This window comes from Epinephelus moara, chromosome 18 (genome assembly GCF_006386435.1).
Source record: "Epinephelus moara isolate mb chromosome 18, YSFRI_EMoa_1.0, whole genome shotgun sequence".
In the NCBI taxonomy this organism is placed as follows: domain Eukaryota; kingdom Metazoa; phylum Chordata; class Actinopteri; order Perciformes; family Serranidae; genus Epinephelus; species Epinephelus moara.
In genome coordinates, this window is record NC_065523.1 from 33,937,345 (window position 1) to 33,957,636 (window position 20,292).

General features: G+C 41.2%; 1 protein-coding gene across 1 annotated transcript; it reads left to right on the top strand.

Moving 5' to 3' along the window:
- The first annotated feature begins 2,038 nt into the window (after positions 1–2,038).
- On the top strand, positions 2,039–20,269 carry mmd2a (monocyte to macrophage differentiation-associated 2a). The gene is made up of 7 exons (XM_050068493.1): positions 2,039–2,423; positions 8,505–8,586; positions 13,030–13,190; positions 15,279–15,353; positions 15,438–15,539; positions 15,704–15,773; positions 16,117–20,269. The coding sequence occupies exons 1-7, from the start codon at positions 2,395–2,397 to the stop codon at positions 16,315–16,317; spliced, it is 720 nt and encodes a 239-aa protein (XP_049924450.1). The 5' UTR covers positions 2,039–2,394; the 3' UTR covers positions 16,318–20,269.
- Positions 20,270–20,292: the final 23 nt, after the last annotated feature.

Consider the following 20,292-nt stretch of genomic DNA (forward strand, 5'->3'; position numbering starts at 1 on the left):
GAACAAATAACTGCTACAGAGACAGTTCTAGTTGAAATGACCAGTAAACAGAATTTGTCTTACGTCCCTGCTGGTGTTTGTACGACTGATCCTTTTGACACATTACATCATTTACCTGTTGGTTTTAAAGCTGACATATCAAAGTGCAGATTGCCAAACCTCTCTCACTTTTAACTGGAGATAAGGCTTGTTAGGAACCTTGGACTTTAAGTAAAAACATACATTTTGAGGGGATTTTACAGGATGATTCATATGTTTTATCCTCACAATATTTACATACTTTAAGGCCAATAAATAAGTAAATAAATGACTCCATCTGTTTGCTCCTGGCAGTGTGGAGCAGGCAGCATTTAGACTCCAATGTAGGGAAATAAAATCAGTGTTAGGTCCAGTACATTAATGTAAAAGTACTCTATTACAAGGGAAATGCCACTAAAGTAAATGTACAGATGTATTATTAGCAAATTGTGCTTAAAGTATCCAAGTAAAAGTACTCATTCTGTAGAAAAATTACCCTGTGGCTGATATATTAGACATTACATCAACAGATTGTGATGCATGACTATGTAAGCAACATTTATCTGGTCACAGTGGAGATACTTTTGTACAGTTAGTCCAACCTCGGAGTCGAGCCCCCTCCAAAGAGTCATAATATATAAATATAAAAAAAATATAGTATAAAAATAAATGTTTAAAAAATGTCTTTATGTTGTCTTTGTCCTGTGAATTTTATCCTTTTATTGGTTTCAGAACATTTTGCATGTTAATTAATGTGCATTGTCCTTATAAATAAAATAAAATAAAATCAAATACAAAAATTAAATAAAATAAAGTGAAATATAATAAAAAATAATAATAAAATAAATAAATGATACACAAAATTATATCCTCCTTTTACTTTTCTAAAATCTTTCATTTTTCTGTAAAGTATGTTGTGAAAAAAATTGCATTTTTTGGCTGTGAGCAGTTTTTAAAATTATTTTTTAATGAAACCATCTGAGAAGTTTAGATGGGATATCACCTTAACAACTTAAAAACAAGTGTTGAGAACCACTGGTTTATACTTTAATGATGTGTTGTATTTTATACTTTTATGATTTAATGATTTTAAGATTTATTGCTTTGCTGATATCAAGCTATGATGTCTTCTATGTACTCTATTTTCATTTTTTTTATTGTATGAAAATGTCATCTTATACTGACTTGCCTTGTTGGCCTGTTTTACGTCTGTTCTATTGACATTTGAAGCACTTACATATAATTCCCTTATTGTAAAGAACTTTGTGCTGCATTTCTTGTATGCAAGGTGCAATATAAATATATTATTATAACTATTTCCTAAAATGATTGTTTTCTTTACATAAAGTCTTAATCTGAAAAATAAACTAAGGTGTCAGCAGAGTAAAAAAAACAACAACAATATTTAATATTTAATATTGAAGTAAAAGTAGTGTAAAATGTAAATACTCAAGTACAGAACAAATACCTTAAATTATATTAATTAATTGGAGTAAAGGTATAATTACTGTCCAGCAAAAATGTGCAGAAAATATTAAGAAGTTAACTAAATTAAAAAACAAACATCTAAATAATGAGAAATAACTTTTTGGGTGTTTTCTGAGGTGCGTTTGGGGAACCTTGGACTTCTTAAATCCGAGCCTGACTGGAGCTGGCTGACTGTAAATGCTGCTTTTTGCCCACCAGTGTGCGCGCACATTATTCTCTCACCCCTGCACATGAAGGTAGGACACCATGAATAACTTTCTCACATTGTTTATAATAATTTGATCACGTTTTGTTTTTATCATTGTGTCAGTGTTCTGTATTTTCCCATTGGATATGTTACCACAACCGGTGCAGCCAGTTGCAAGTGAAAACTGAATCAGGAGAGAGTGTTGTGTTGTGTGTGTGTGTGTGTGTGTGTGTGTGTGTGTTGTGGGGAGCGGTTTGTGTTTGCTGCTGTGTTATCATCAGCCTGGATAGGGGAAAGGGGAGGGGAGGAGAGGAGAGGAGAGGAGGGGTTACAAACCCAGTCCCGCGGAACATCCTGCAAACACATCTGAGACTCGGAACAAAACTCTGCACAGTTTCTTCTCACGCTGCTGCTGGCTGCGGCTCACGTCTCCTCCGAGCTCCCGCCGCCGGGATGGCTGCTAGTTTGCCCACCGGAGGAGTCCCCACACTTTAGACAGAGCCGTGGAGTTGTTGTTGTGTAGTTGACTCTGCAGGTCGATGTCCCCGCTGTCGGACTGGAGTGTGTGTGTTCGGACGCGCGGCGGTGGGACATCCGGAATGGGGGATCCGTAGGAGGAGACGACGCTCGCTGCTGTGTGTGTGTGCTGTTGGTAAATAGAGCGCACCAACGCGCGCGCGCACAGAGCCTACACGCACGAGATGGACTTTAAGAAAACAAAATTTGGGAGGTAATTTTTTTCATTATCTCAGGAAAGTTTGAGAGCTGATATCTGACTGGCAGCATGTTTTTCTTGTGTGACACATCCTGTGCATCCATGCGCACTGACGCGCTGGCACAGCGACAAACAGAGGGATGTTATAGATTAGTGTGTGTGTGTGTGTGTGTGTGTGTAGACCATTACTTTCATTACTAGTGAAGTACCCAAACAAGCTGAGAGGAGCATGATAACAATTTCATTGTCAGTTTTACCAACAGAATAAGGTCTGCAAGATATGAGGAAAGTGAAAACATGTTACTTGAAAGATTACAATAAAATACAACAAACTAAAATAAATTATTCACAGTATTATCTTGTTGGACAAACTGCACATTGAAGTGAACACAGAAGGCACCAATAAAAACATTTTAAAGGAACAGTAGGAAGGTTTTAAGGGGATTTAGTGGCATCTAGCAGTGAGGTTTGCAGTTTGCAACCAGCTGAAACTTCTCCTGGTTAGAATTCCCTCTGTGTTCATTGCTCAAGAGGTTTTTACCAGGAGCTGAATTATCCACAGAGGTTTTTTTCTTCTCCAAAATAAATGGACCAGGTGATTAAAACCAGTAAAAACACTGAACACAGCAGGTTCATGTCACAAATTAGTGTTTCTCCTTTGCTGTTCGGGATGTTTTTCTGATCCAGACATTTCGGAGGTTTTAACCAGGAGCTGAATTATCTGTAGAGGTCTCTTCCTCTCCAAAACAAACAAACCCACAGATCTAAACCAGTAAAAACACTAAATAAAGTAGTTTTACGTAAAGCTAAAAGGCTCATTCTAAGGCAACAAAAACACAATTCTTATTTTTAAGGTGATCATACACTATTATATTATATTCCATTTCTGCCACACTGGACCTTTAAAGTAGAGCTGCGTAATTAATTGAAATATTATTGAATTGCAATATGCAGGTGCAATGTCTAGATCACAGGAGCTGCATATTTTTTGATAATGGTGTGGTGCAACAGATCATACTCTAGATACAAGGGAACATGCTTGTGTGGTACAGAACCCAGCAAAAATCACACTATCATCATTTTATACATTTTTCAGTGGAAATTAAATATAGTCAATATATCTTTTTTGCATGTTTAGCAGCCCTAATTCAAAGTGCAGTTTTCTACTGATACTCTCTTTCAACTAACTCAGATAATTCCTGAGTGATATCGTAGTCTTTAACGATGTGCTCATTAGAATCACTATATCTTGCACCAAGGTGCTTCTCCATCTGTTTTCCCACTCGAGCTGCAACTAACGATAATTTTCACTGTCAATTACTCTGCCAATTATTTTCTTGATTTATAAATTAGTCTATAAAATGCCAGAAAATAGTGTAAAAACGTGATCAGTGTTTCCCAAAGCCCAAGATGACGTCCTGAAATGTCTTGTTTTGTCCGCAACCCAAAGATATTCAGTTTACGGTCGTAAAGAAACCAGAAAACACTCACATGTAAAGGTCCAGTGTGTCAGATTTAGGGGGATATATGGACAGAAATTTAATGTAATAGAATAAGTATGTTTCTATATCTACATAGGGAATGGGTCCTTGTCTCTGGAGATCGTCATGTTGCATCACCATGTTTCTACAGTAGCCCAGGAGTCTCATTTATAAACATTGCATATGTACAAAAGGAGGCCTGAAAGAGGCGTATGCCACTTCCCACGCAAAAGTTGACATCTATGAAAACAGACTTGATAGGAGAAACTTTGACTCATGCTTACGAACATTTTGGAGATGGGAAATTGAATACTGAATTGAATATTTTTTGGTGCACACCATTTTTGGCTCTTGTCAGTATGTACATTTTAAGTATGGATCCTATGCATTGTTTTATAACTGAGAGCTCAGAGCAGACAAATCAAACAGTGGCTCCAGATAGAGTCATTCGCATTTTAGTGTTGGTACCTCTGAGATGAGCAGTGCTGGAAAACACAGATTTTTTTAACGTGAAACCGCTTTACAGCTTTAAATCACCAATTCTGTTTGTTCTGGAGAGGAAGGAAGAAGCCTCTGCAGATAATCTGGCTTCCGGTTAAAACCTCATGAACATCTGGATAGGGTGAGCACATTAGCAGGTGCTAGGTGAGCGGCCTGCCTGTGACATGCCAAACAGTGTCAGAGATACACTGATATTTAATGTGAAACCGCATTATTTAGTGTTGTTTATTGGTTTAAATCACCTGCTCCGTTTGTTTCGGAGAGGATAATTTGGCTCCTGATCGATAAACGTGAAGGGAATTCTAACCAGGAGACGTTTCAGCTCGTTGCAATCTGCAATCCTCACGACTAAATCCCCCTAAATCTTACACACTGTTTCTTTAAGAAGCTGAAATCAGATGATTTTGGCTTGTTTCCTTTTTAAAAAAAATTACTGTACTACTATTGATTATCAAATCAGTCAGCAATTACTTTTATCGTTGACAGCTCTACTTCCTGTCCGTCTTTCTGCCATCCAGGACTCTGTGTGTGTGTGTGTGTGTGTGTGTGTGTGTGTGTGTGGGAGATGGCGATAATCGTGAGAACCAGAGTTTGAGTCCCCGAGGAGATGAACTTGAGCTTTACTGTAAAAGGAAAAGCCCTGCAGTTACAGAGAGTGTATACACGAACACACACACACACACACACACACACACACACACACACACACACACATTCCTATCGCGTACGCTATCATGCAATGACCCAAAGGTTCTGATCCTCTCAGATGCAACCAATCCTATTAATGTATGGAATGTGCTGTAATGGGCTTTTGTAACCAAACACTGGTATTGTGAGGTGAAAACAAGCCATACACACACACACACACACACACATGCAAACATACATCGAACCATATGACACACACGTGCAGAAAAGGATATGGAATGAAACAATCTGAAAACATGAAAGTAAGAAAGGAGAGAATAGTGTGCTGATGAGGACAACAATGCCCGCTCTGATCAGAGCCTGTGAATCCCTATCCCGTCCTTTCAGTTCATTACACACACACACACACACACACACTCACACAGAGTTCTGTCATAACCGATTAGAGGACATCAGAGTGCTACATTCAGGTCCATTGATAGCCCTACAATACCACAACAGTGCTCAGAAAAATACTGCTCTCTTGTTATGCACTTGGCACGGACTGTCGGTGGAACTGCAGGGCAAACTAAAGGCATGGCGGCCATACAATAATCTAATGTTACTAAGTGTTTTCTTCCTGTGGATTACATCTCGAGAAAGATAGAGCATGTGACACAATCATGCAAACATTCACACGTAACAAGTAATCCTAAGTCTAGAAAAGTCCAGAGCAGTGATACTCAGCTTACAGCCTGTGGGCCAGATCTCGGTGCAGGGGGCTCGCCAACCTGTTTCAATCAGGAGAGACAGAAGAATGAAGTTTAATGTGAAATATAAGTGTACAGACTAACAGATGATTTGTGCAGATAAGATTTAGCAAAAGTCTTTTGGAGACCAGAGGAGATTATTTGTGATCTTGGGACATCTGATCGGCAGCAAGATAAACCCCCCCATGGAGTCCAGACACTGGTGGAGATGGTGGTGGTTGATGACTTTGGTTGATGACTGGTGAGGCGAATAGAGGCTGCATCGGAGAAGACTAGGTGGACCATATTTAAAATGAGGAGCAGTGAGATGATAGTCTGACGGAGAAGGTGTGTCGCTGCGCAACTGGTTGATTGTGGATCAGCTGTAGAACAGGTGAAGCCTTGATTGACAGCCCCCAACACTGACAGCCACAGATGGAGCGTGACTGAACTTTTGCTCGAGCTTCATTTCTTATTCACAATGAAAATAAACTGATTCATACTGGGATTTATTTGTACTTTGAATGTGAATAAGGTGGCACAGTGTATAAAAAAAACATCAAAATACACCTTATGAAGAAAAAGGGTGGGAGAGAGGAGGATCCCCGAACCTCCTGGCAGAAGTCAGGGCTCCAAATCTCCACAGTTCCCAAACTGAAACACCTGTGTGTGCACCTGACCTGTGTGGGGCCGCTCATATGGACTTGTGTCTTGGCAAAGATGAGTAAAGACAGGCGTAATAACTTTGCTATGTTAGTGTTAGTTAGCAAATAAAAAAGAGATGCGGTGTTTGTGGAGGTTGTGTGTGCAAGTCAGATGTGTTCTGTGCAGCCCTAATGCCTCGTAACACTCATAACAACTTGACCTACCACAGGAAAACACACTGACATTCTTGTTATGAGGGTTCTGGTGGAGAGTGCACAAACACACACACACACACACACACACACACTCATCTCACGCTGAAATGTAACGACGACCACATTCACGTGACAGCTTTTGAAAAGCTTATGTTGGTGATCAAGATGTGATAAGAGCAGCAGATATGTAGCGTGTTCTTCTGACTAGGTTTCCTTTCATTTGCAGATAAGAGTTATCTTTTGATTTCCCCGAATATTTAACCTCTAATCACTTTCAAAGGGTTAATACAGAAGTCACTCTTTCACACTACATTACAGAGAAATACAAAACCGTACTAATGAACCTTCATTAATATAGGACTATATGTTATCTACAAGTGCACGTCACACACTGAGCGAGCCGCCTGTTAATGACGCTGTGGGCTAATGGGCATGTAGCTACTTCCATGTTTCAGATGATACGTCATGTCTGTAGTCGACCAATGAAGATGAGTTTACATATCACCTTGGGTTCGTCCTTCACCTTCTCAAAATGATCCCACACTTTGGATTTCCTGCCCGACATGTTATTAACTAGATGATGACGTGTTTAAATCTTGTTTTTGTCAAGAGGGGCGTGTCTGATCTCCGCTAACTTGTCAGAGATGGTGGATTTTAAATGTTTGTGCGACACGTTTAGGCAAAGAGTAATATGAGCAGTGGTCATATCAGGTGTCTCAGGGAGGCTTGGTATCTGAGAGTGAAGGAAATATCTGATTTGCAAATACCTGAAAAAAATGGATATTTGGCAGGTTGAGGTTTGCAGAGAGTTGTTGAAATGAAAATTAAACCTTTTGTATTTCTAAATACTTTGGTATACCCTAATACCTTGATACCACCCGAGCATGGTTTGGACTCTGAAATTACTTTTTTTCGCCAGATGTCCGGTCGTTGTGTTATGCAAGACTTTTTCCAGCTACATTAACAGACATGTTTTGGGTTTCGGGTGTTTTATAGGTGAAGATTGCAACAAGAGACGGGATCCCTTTATCTGCGTCTTCTCCTGATTCACTTTCTCCTCACTGTGCTGAATTAATACGTTACAACAAACAGTTACGGGGCGTGTGTGTGTGTTGGGAATGAGGCGTGATGTCAGTGTGTGATGATGAGGCATCGGCCTAAATGTGTAATCAAATAACACAGTTGACCGACGCAGACACACCTGTGGCCCTGCACGAGAGGCTACATTCAAAATAGTGTGTGTGAGTGTTTGTTTATGTGAGTGTGTGTTTGTGTGTGCATCTTGTCGTATAAAATGTGGTTTCGTAACATCTCCAGATGTGTTTTTCCCTGTAAGCTGGGATTGAGAGATTTACTGCTGATTAAATAGCGTACACAACACACACACACACACACACACACACACACACACACACACACACACACACACACACACAAGCAAACACACACAGAGTAACTTCCTCAGTAGTTTATGGCAACATAACAAATAATGCAAAATAGAGTTAGTGGTCAGTGGTATCCTGTTGTTTTAGTACAGGCAGTGACATCACTGGTGGCCATAGCAACGCAGACAGTTGCCCCAGTAACGATGAGGTGCACTAAAATGCAGACAACGTGATGTGGATTAGAGACCTGTAAATCCTCCAAGAATGACCATCACACACACACACACACACACACACACACACACACACACACACACACACACACACCATTAGCCTTCATGGCTTCAGCACACAGTAACTTATTAACTAATAAAGCTGAACCTTGTTTTGCCTCCAGATCTGCATTCATTACCTGAACCTGTCTCACTCTCCCCTCTCTGTTTCTGTCTCTGTCTCTCTGTCTCTGCCCCCCCTCACCTCACCTCTCTCTCAGGTTCATGAACTGCAGGGTTCCAGCCAGTAAGAGATACCAGCCCACCGAATACGAACATGCTGCAAACTGTGCCACACACGGGGTGAGCTGAACAAATACAGACAGACAGAAACACACTGTCAGAGTAAAAGCTTTCTGTTCCTCAGCCCTCCTGGTGTTCCTCTGGTTCACTCTTTCTATCCCAGACTGTCCCTGTTAGGGCTGCACATTATACCGTCATTTTTTACCGTCTTTGCAGTATCAACCTGCACGATAAACACACAAATGTAGTAACAGCGTATTAAATGACATTCTGTCTATAGGCACTATTTTATCCTCTGGTCAGTCAGACAGAGCCTTCACCAATAGGCAGGGTCCAACAACAGGGCAACCGGACAACAATAGGATGGCTTGGTGCCAGTAAAAAGTTACGCTGGTCCAGTAAGTACGATCAACTAGTTGCCTGATGTGCTCAAAAAAGTTAGCGAGCAAGCAAGCGAGCAATGTAACGTCTGCTCAACTGTGTGAAACTTTGCTCTGCTCTGAAAGCACTCCAGACGTCCCTCTCCCCAGCAACGCTTTCCAGCTCCTCCTGGGGGACCCCGAGGTGTTCCCAGTCAAGACGAGGTATATTGTCTCTCCAGCATGTTCTGGGTCTGCCACGGGACCTCCCACTAGTTGGACATTCCTGGAACACCTCTAACAGGAGGAGCCCAGTCGGCATCCTGATCAGATGCCTGAACCACCTCAACTGACCCCTTTCGAAACGAAGGAGCAGCGGCTCTACTCCGAGCTTCTCACACTATCTCTAAGGTTTAGGCCAGCCACCCCACAGAGGAAACTAATTTCGGCTGCTTGTATCTGCGACCTCATTTTTACGGTCAGTATCCAGAGCTCATGACCATAGGTGAGGGTTGGGACGAAGATGGACCAGTAAATTGAAAGCTTTGCCTTAAGGCTCAGCTCCCTGCATCGCTGTAGCCGCTGTGCCATACTGCCGATCAACCTCACGCTCCATTCTACCCTCACTCATGAACAAGACCCCGAGACACTTGAACTCCTTCACTTGGAGCAGTAACTCTCTCCCAACTCAGAGGGACAATCCACCATTTTCCTGCAGAGAACCATGACCTCAGACTCAGAGGTGCTGACTCTCATCCCGACTGCTTCACATTCGACAGCAAACCGCCCCAGTGCGTGCTGGAGGTCACGGTGTGATGAAGCCAACAGAACCACATCATCTGCAAAAAGCAGAGGTGCAATTCTGAGGTCACCAAACCGGACCTCTTCCTCCCCACGCCTGCGCCCTCAGATCCTGTCCATGAATACTTCTCTGATTGTTCAGTTATGGCACTCTACAGCCTGTTATTTCTGAATAGCAGATCGTTGCATGGACACAGTTCTGATCACAGATGCTAAGCTAAGGCTATAAAATCATTGTTAAATCAATGTAATCATTTTAAAATTGATATTTGGTGTCATATTACTGATTTTCTTAGCAAGTAATAAGTGGGATATTGTGCGGTGAGTGGGTCATTATTGAGAAATGAACCCTGATAGAGTGATGCAAGACCCTGACGAGAAGTGGAGGGTTTTGCATCACCTTAAAAGGGGTTTATGTGGGGTGTTGCATTACCCTGCCAGGATTCATTTTGCAATAATGACCATGAAATGGCGGTCAATCCTAAAACAAAGATATGCAAAAGAACATCTATTGCATCTGAGTGAAAACCACACAACTGGGTTGAGAAAGATGACTCGTGTTATAATGGAAGGCTTTGAGGAATAGCTCAGTTGCGAGATCCAGAGAGAGACATGTATGTATGTTAGATTGCGCTCAGTAGACAGCTGTTAGCGATCAGAGCAAAGAAGAAAGTGGCAGTAAAGCTGTCAACTGGTTGTTAATGTACAGGTTTTAAATAAACTCTGCAGATCCTCAAGACCTAAGTCAGGTAAATATAGGTACAGAGGAAGTCTGAGTCACGAAATGAATACACTTTAATATCTTTTTATTTATCAAGCTTAATATTGTTAATGGTACATTCAACAAAATTATTACATATATTCCTCATATCTTTAAGCCCTGTCACCGTGCGTTCTGTGTTGGGTGAGTCAGTGAATTCAGAGAAGCCTCTGCAAAGATGGAGAGGATTGCGAGGAATGAGGCAGAATATGGAGGATTTTTGGCAGTGCCATAGAGGCTATAATCTGTGATTCAGCCTGTAGCTTTCTCTAATCTGCTGTAATCCCTGCGCGCTTCCGCCTCCGACAGAGCAAGGCAGACAGTGAATGAAACAGACAGAGAGACATGGAAGGAAACAGAGAGGAAACATGGCCGTAATGACTTTAAATCCTTAAAACGGGACAGGGTTTTCTGATACTTAACTCCATTCATTCATTCTTTCACTCAGCTGTCTTAAGTGTTATTTCACAGGGCAGCGTGTCCTGTAAACATCAAGTATCATCTTCACCTTTTACTAGTACTTTCTGTATGAGAAGATTTATTCCACGCTTGTGTTCATGTGGTAGACATGGAGCTACAGCATAGAAACAGCTTAGCTTAGCATAAAGACTGGAAGCAGGGAAACAGCTAGCTTGGCTCTGTCCAAAAGACCAAAATCTGCCTAACACCTCAAAAGCTCACTAATTAATGTGTTATATTAGTTAAATCTGTAGCTGTTTCACCCACTGTCATCCCCCTACAGTGCCAGAGCCAGACGTGCGCATGTGCGAGTTCCACAGCCAAGGTTATAGACGTGCGCATATGCGAGTTTCAGAGCCACTGTTTAAGATGCGGGAGCTCGAGAGGGCGGGGTATCTGTCAATCATTTTTTTTATGTGGCCAATCAGAGGCTCACAATCCCCTGTCAGATTTTAATTCAGCCAATCACTTCACAGTTAGGAGTAGTCAACGTTTCAACAAGCTAACTATGCTAGCGTCTGCGCATCAACTCCTTGAGCATAATGGAATGTATTAACTTCAACCACTGCTCATTTTAAAAGGACCACAGCGAGAAAATGTCTTATTTGTTTAAATCATATCACAATTAACGAACTATGAATCATAGTTGTTTGTTTCTGACTGCCATCATTAGCTAGCGTCGCTAATACGCTAGCGCGCACGTTAGCTGGCGCTGCTAGCAGGCTAGCTAAGTTAGCTGAAATGTTATTTCGACGCCAAAATATTGATAAAAAACAGACAGATGGCAATGTCTTTAATCAACATTTTAAAGTGTAAATAGACAACTTTTCAGCTAGCATTACGCTGGTAGCCAGAAACACGTATCTACAATCCATTATCCATTTGATGATCTAAACAAAGAACACGTTTCCTTGGAGTGGTCCTGTTGAAATGAACTGTGGTGAAAGTTGCTGTATTCTCCATTGATCCATGATTAAGGAACTGATAAGGAAACAGTGTTAGCTAGCGAGCTTGTGCGCTAGGTAGTAGAGAAGTTTTTTTTATTTCAGCTTTAAACAAGCAATTGTGAACACAAGGCTAACGTTATTTTTTACAACAAAAATCTAAAATATGTATTTAGCAATCTCCGTCCGTACAACATACAATGGAGAGTCTGGTGCTTGTGCATGCGCAGTCTAAAATGGTGGCTCTCTAGCTCTACAGGGGGACATTTCTGGTTTCCCCCTGTTTTCAGTCTCTGTGCTAGACTAACAGGTCTCGTGGCAAAACAGCAAATTGATTTTTTTTTACGCTCCTTTTTTTGTATGGATCAAATATAAAATGTTAACTTGTGAGCATGAGATGGCAGGTGGAATTTGTTAGCGTTGCACAAAGCTAGATTAGCTTTTTCCAGTCTTTATGCTAAGCTAAGCTAACTGGCTAGTGCTAGCTTTGCCTTTGTACTAAACACCTTTGTGTGCGGGGGGTGTTTTTTAGCCTGTGGTTAATTCAAATGGCAATATATATTTTTAAACTATAGTATTTTAACACAGCAAAAACCAATATAATACATTTTTTGGAATGAGAACAATTTTTCTGAACTTTTCGCACTGCAATAAAGGATCAACCATGCTATGCAGAACATCGTCATGTCACAAATATGATGAACCTGTTGCAATGTCACAAATTTGCATCCTGGTATGAATAGTTTTGATGTGTTTGTGGTGAGTATTTAGCATGTTTGCGTTGTTTCTTCGCCACATCTGGTGTGTGAAGGCCTTTAGCGTTCAGACACGAGACTGGTATCAATCTTCTCATTGAACTCTCGGCAAGACACTGAGTATTTCCTGAACTGTTGCTTGAACAGAGGTTCCAGCTGTTTCTCCTGGATTCACAGAGGAATGTTAACAATGTCAGGAAGACAAAGGACAGTATAATTTCCCCTCAAGAGGCTCTACCGAGTAAAATGCCTGGTTACATTCTTAGTGTTTGCAAATACTAGATTTATTTTATATACAGTTTAAACACTTAACTGGAAAATTAAAAAAAAAGGTCTCAGATGAAATGTAAGATGCAGCCTGTCAGTATGTATCACGAGAAAAAGATGTGAACCTGTGGTTTTGTGTGTTTCTGATCTTTTTCCAGTTGTGGATCCTCCCCAGTCTGCTGGGCGGGTCTGTGCTCTACTTCCTGTCTGTGGACCAATGGCATCGCACGGCTGCCTGGCTCTATGGGAGCGGTCTCACAGGCCTGTTTGTCACCTCAACACTCTTCCACACTGCTGCCTGGAAAATCAGCCACCTCCGGTTCGTGTGTGTGTATGTGTGTTGCAGAAAATGCTGGCAGGGATTTGGCAGATGTGCATGTGTGTGTTTATGTGCTGCTCCGGTAGACATTTACATCACACTTAGACGTACAGTTTGTTAATTATGACAGAGCCAGAAGGCCAGAGAGCAAACAACAGATGTGGCGTGGTAATGAAAACATTTCACATCATCTTCAGCTCGTACCCCTCTGCTAAGTGCTCGCTCACATATTAACAGTCAAACACACTGTCACATGAAAACACTTTGAATTCCCACATTCAGTTTTGTCCACTTTCCTGTCATGAACCCCATAAAACTTTAACCATAAAATAAATCTCACACAGCCATGCTCTTAAAATACTGCTCAACTAATCCAGACTAACATGTTATCAGGCCAAAATAATTGTTAATTCTTTCAGTGGTCTAATCGTTTTTATTTGAGGTGGTGCCCTTTTTGTTCACTGGATCCCAAACTATTTTAGGTTTCAGGTTGAAGGGTCTTTCTTAATTGATTTGTATAACACCAAGAAATAATGGTTTCACCCAAACCTGCATGCTCTTATTTCAAAGTATAATTACATTAAAACTTCATTATACTATTTAGAGATTAATAAGTATCTGAAAATGATAAAGCAGCAGCTTCCAGGGCTTAAAAATGAAGCCAATGCAGAAGTGCCAAAAAACTGCAGTTCCCCTAATGGCCACTTGAGGGTCCCCGAGGGTCCCCGTTGAAAAATATATTAAAATTGCCAAATTTACAGCAGAAATTAACACGTTCACAGCCCTAATTTCAACATTCATGACAACTGTACAGGGGGTGAATTTGTATAAAACTCACCTGTTTACATTTTATTTTATTTATTTTTATTTTTTTATTTATTTAAAGCATAAAGTTATGCATATTTAGGGGCGCGGCTGCCTACAAGCGGTACTACAATCTGTGAGTCAGGTGCACCCCTCGCTTCTCCACAGCTCCACCCTCTCATCTAAATATGGTCACTTCTGGCTGCAAAAAAACCCCAAGATGGCGAGCACCAAAATGTCGAGCCCGAGGCTTCAAAATGGGAGTCCACAAACCAGTGGTTGATGTTACAGTGGCTACGTCCATTTTCTTTATACAGTCTATGGTAAAAGCCATGCATCGAAAATGTTATTTACCTAAAACTATGTAATTATAAACAGGAAAATGTATTTAAATATTAAAAGTAAAGGTACTCAGTTCAGAAACATTTAAATCAATTTAATAAGTAAAAAAAGTGAAATGTTTTTGCATGACGAATCAGTTGACTGTTATAATGGTTTCAGCCACACTTGTATATTTTAATATTAATTGTGCGCAAAAAATCTTAATTTCATGTCTGTGTTCAGGCGCTCAGGTGAGGTGGGGGGTTCCGAAAAAGGTGCCAACCAGGTACCAGACTGTGAGCAGCACATCCAAAAGACACAGTGACGAAAAAAACTCAAATATAACGAGGTCAAACGCTGAATAAGAGTGAGTCTGGGGTTGGCTTTTACTTTTACTTTTGCTGGCGTGTGTTTTTACAAACAACAGTCCTGTGTAATATACCTTTAAGGACTTGTTTCAACATCAACAGTTCCAGATGCTTTAATTTCAAGAACCGAGACATCCAGACTCATGTCAAATAAACAATAAATAATCCAACTCAGTCATTTATGTATTTAAAACAGAGCTCAGGACTAAATTCATTCATTTTAATTATTGTGTAACTCTGAGCTATTTTAGCTTCTAGCTCAGGTTTGTGCGGTTATTCTGATTTTATTAACATATTCAACCAAGAATGTGGTGATTAGATTCCAACTGTTAAACAGCCTTTCTGGCATATGACACATGATAGTCCTACAGACACAACAAACTCTGTTTTATATGCTGAAGGACGGAGTCAAGGGAAGTTTGAATTTGTTGTGTGTGTATTCACAACAACCAAACCTGCTCTGTGAAGCTTCAGCTCTTTGCTTGGTGATATTTTGGGCAGTCTGGGTTCTGCACAGTTTGGAGATTATGGATTAAACTAGATAAAGGTTATCATGATTTACGAATGAGCTCGTCCTCTCTTTGTCTGTGTGCAGGAAGGTGGAGCAGCGTTTCCACATGTGTGACAGAATGGCCATCTACTTCTTCATAGCTGCGTCCTACTCTCCCTGGTGGGTCAATAAGTCACATGCAGTCTGGTGGGTAACGTAGCTGGTTGACAAACAGTGACCGTACCGATGTGTGTGTGTGCTCAGGTTGATGCTGAGGGAGCTGGGGCCCTGGGCGTGCCACATGCGCTGGCTGATATGGGTCATGGCTTGTGTAGGATCCATGTATGTCTTCTTTTTCCACGAGAGGTAACACAGCCTGTCTTTGTGTCCCCGTGTCCCCGTGTGACACAATCAACCTGACACCAGACTCCTGCCCCTCGAAGTGTTTACAGCAAACAATGAGCTGCTGTTTGAAGCAGAAACAATTAGATGGAAGATTGGAGGTGTTATATTCTGTTTCCTACCTGCAGGTACAAGCTGGTGGAGCTGTTTGGATATGTGGCCATGGGGGTCGTTCCAGCTCTGGTCATCCTGTCTATGGTGAGTGCAGAACACAAAGAGTTTTCTTTCTCTGCTCCTGAGGGGAAAAAAAACTTATGTAAAGCCTTCTTCCGCTGCAGCAGACTTCCTGCTATTGTGTGGGAATCAGACACTGTCAGTATTTAAAGAACCAAACAGGTGGTTTTGTTTGCTTTAACCTATTACCTACAAATCACATGGAGTTCCTGTGCGATACCAGCAGACTGTTGTCCAAATATACAGCTTCAGATTGACTTCCTCTCAGGTTTAAGTTTGGCATTATTATATATATATATATATATGTATTATAGTCTGCAAATCCCATGAAAAGACCAAAGGACCTGCATTGTTTGAACTGTTGCAGGTGGATCGTGCTGGTGTGTGTGAACTGGCATTGGGAGGTGTCTTCTACGTGGTGGGTGTGGTCTTCTTTAAGAGCGATGGCCTCGTCCCGTTCGCCCACGCCATCTGGCATCTTTTCGTCGCAGTGGGAGCATGCATTCATTACTACGCCATCTGGAGGTACCTGTACTTACCTGGGCCGCTGCTGCAGACGTCGAGGTGACTAGCTGCTCTCAGCTGACATCACCTGTGTTCTGAGACCACTGTGTTTTTGACTGCAACTAACCCGACTCTTGAGGCTACACAGATTGTGCTGAGATGATCTGACTGTCAGATGAGAAACACTCGGACCAAACACTCGTATCATGTAACTACATGTCATTTCAACATGCTAATCATATAACAGACTGATCAGGGAACATTCAGTTTGACTGGATCAAACATGAGCAAAAACACAACTGAACTCTGCTGTATCAGACATGTTATTATCACACATGATGTAAGAGGTGTCTCCATCACCTCATGTGAGATGTTGGCACAGATGGCAACATATAAAGTGCCAGAAACTTTAGATGACGAATGTTCAGTGAAACGTATACTATGCAGGATTTTTCAACAAAGCAATCTGTAGACTCATACAAAAGTAATCCCTCAAATGTCACGTATGACCCACTAGCAATTAGCGATCATCCAACAATCTAACAACTAACAATCAGCTTAGCTCTAAAGCCTAGTTATGAGTTAAATTCAAAATCTACAGTGATTGCTTTAACTTGGTTGGAGGCGGGGTAGATGAATTAAGGAGCCTGCCCTCAGCTCCCTACTGACACCAGCAGAAGAACGAACTAAAAGAAACTTAAATAGGCTCAAACATGATTTATTTATATATTATTCCTCTCCCCAAAGAAAATACAGGAGGAAAAAAATTTGAATAAAGGTAATCAGAGGAACTTCCGCTAATCAGGAAAAAGCAAAACATTGCAAAAAAGAAAAATATCCCCCCCAAAAAAGGAATCAAACTCACCAGGGTGGAAACAAGAAAATAAACAACCCAGTCCTACTTGTGTTTCCTCGACACCCGGTCGAGGAAACACCAAAAGCAAGAGGTTTATTTTTCCTCCAACCCAGGCTGTCCGGTCTCCACCACCGTCCTCCTTTCTTCCTCAGCAAACAAAGTCCAAAAACCCTCCCCAAACAATTCCCTGCTCGTTTGTGCCCCAAAGGCCACACCCCTTCACCTGTGTGCAGCAGCAGCACACCTGAACCAAGTTAACTTAACAAGATAGAGACACTGCAAGACACATTGACAGTATATTTGAAGGCTACTCTGCTTCAAAACCCTCCAACAATACTGTACATGTCTCCCCTCACCTTTGTGGCGCTGTCACACAGGTGCCAGAACATAAGCAGCAGGCAACCAAGAGGAAACTACGAGAATCACAAGCACAGTGCCAAAAAATACCCCCAAATATCGAAAGACGAAAACACCAAGTGGACAAAGCTCTCACTTTTGCTTGCAGGCGCGTTTTTGAACTGTAACTGACAATTCCTGCATAGTACACCTTTAAATGAACAGTTTCACAATTTGCTATTTTACTTATTCACCTTCCTGCAGAGAGTTAGATAAGAAGATTGAAACCACTCTCATGTCTGTGTGCTAAATATGTAGCATATATGCTACTTAGATGCTACATACGTGTACATATGTGTGTACGCCAGGAGGCAGTTAGCTTAGCTTAGCACAAAGACTGGAAACAGGGGGAAACAGCTTGCTGCCTCTGTCTAATGGAGTGATTACACCGAATTACGAAGAAGGGGGAGTTTTTCCTCATTTACCGTGAGGGTCCAAGGACAGAGGGATGTCGTATGCTGTAAAGCCCTCTGAGCCAAATTTGTGATATTGGGCTTTATAAATAAAATTGAAATTGCGCCGGGTGACGCAAATGACAAAGATGTGAAATTCATGCAGTTTGTGCTAGTTAGAATTTTTCAACTTTAAGACATTCGCGTGACGCCGTGTCGTGGAAGCCTTTCAGCGCTGAGATCTAGTTAATGTTACTGAGAATCAGAAATGGACGACGAACGGCAGTACAGAGACAGAACAAAAAAAGGGAAGGGCGCACATCTTCCGTGTTGTTAACATTACTTGATTTCAGCTATCAGTTGAACGTTTGTTTAATCTTTAATCACGACATAAGTTTGCATACGCCCGTTGGGATTCCGTTGTCACACCTATGGACAGCTCCAAATTCTCAACCCTCTCGTTTTTGTTGTCACCTTTTCATCACTACAAATGCAACTGTATTATATCCAGCTACAAAAACATAACAAGCCGGATATTAAAACGGGAGTACAGAGAGTCGTTGCTTTGGAGATGATACTCCGTCTCGTCTAGCTGCGTTGGTGTGAACTGGGCTTAAAGCTGCCTCATCAACTAATTTTTACAAAAATCTAAGATCTAAAAATGACAAGTTGCAGTTTCATGTGCGCTTTAATATGTAACTTGATAGCAGGAACTTCCTGGAGTCTTGTCATCACCTTGATGTTGTGAGGCAATCAACAGACACTCACGCTCACGCTTTTATGCTACGCTATGCTAAGCTAAGCTAAGCCTAGCAGCCTCTGGTGGTAGCTTCATATTTACCGTACAGATATGAGAGTGGATCAACTTTATTTTTATTTTTTTAAAGATTTTTTGCCTTTATTTTATAGGACAAATTTAGCGTGAAATGGAGAGATAGTGGGAATGACTTGATTTGTACATTGGGTGCCTGCGCTACCAGGTGAGCTAGTGGGCACCGCAACTTTCTTATCTAACGCTCTGCAAGACAGCAAATAAACCTACAAACTGTCAAACTACTCCGTTAATCACACAACTCCATAACAAAACTGACGCTATACAGTCTGTGACTACACCTCCTGAACTATCCTACACTAGTAACTCCACTCTTTCCATATTCCAACCGTAAGTGATGTGCCAAAATGTACCACAGAGGCATTCCTTTATACTGGTGCTAACCCTGACTTTATTCTAGTTTTGTCCATTTTGCACAGCGGCAAAATATGAAAATGTAGAGCTGGCACTACAAACAACACACTCGCTGACACTGGTTTCACAAACAAACATCTTAGGTTGACTCAAGGTCACCATATATCTGCTGGATGACACACTGACGACCGATGACCCGCTTTTATTCCAGGAAAATGTCGACTGTTGAGGAGGCCTCAGTAGAGCTGGCCTGATTGTGATTCTGTTTTGATGTTAGTCTTGAATCTGCCTCAAAATCAACTCTGCTAAGTTACTGTAATGTGATTTGAAAGATGAAAACGTAGAGCTAATGTAGCGCTAACTGTGCTCTGGGTCAGATGTTAAATTTGTAAGAATGTCAAGGCGGTGCGCGTTGATTATCTTGTTTAGAGGACTATGATTGCCAGTTTTGTTTCAGTGATGCACTCTTAACCTTGAGCACTTTTCTATCAGCAGCAACAGTGTTGAATAAAGTAGAATTCCCCCAAATTCCTCTGAATGACAGACTTTAAAAGGGACAATGCCCCACGTTATATGTGGATATCCAGTCTGTGTTGATGGTAAATGTAGTCAGTCTAAGCAGTAAATTATATTTACTGAAAAATAGGAGGGAACTTGTTGAGGAATATTTACGTGTCAGTGAGGACACACAGACAGGAGACAGGACATGTAGAGCACGCCCCCTGGAGGCAAAGTACAAGCTGATATGAGCTGTAGTTCTTCCTGCCTCCGTCTACGTCACTGTGACGTCAAATGACGGTGCTGGATCCAAGAAAAACACATGCTGCAGCTGCAAGCTCAACATTTTCTGTCAATACAGCACGCACTGAGGAATCTGTTGCTTCAATCGACTACATTTACCATCAACACTAATCGGACATCCACATAAAAGATGGCGAATTTCCCCTTTAACACACAGGCATATTATATTTCTTTTTTACTTTTACAGTTTGAATTTTTATACTTCAAACACTGTGTGATCACACTTGCAGGTTCACCCTAACCTCTAGTAGTTCAACTGTTTCTGTTGTAACAGAAAAACAGAGCACTTACTCAGGAAGTGAGCTTTTTTTTTTTTTTTTTTAAATCAAATGATCTATTTTCTAAAATTGTATTTTCACTGTATTAAAGAAGAGACACTATATTACACCGAGAGACGTCTGTGTGTTT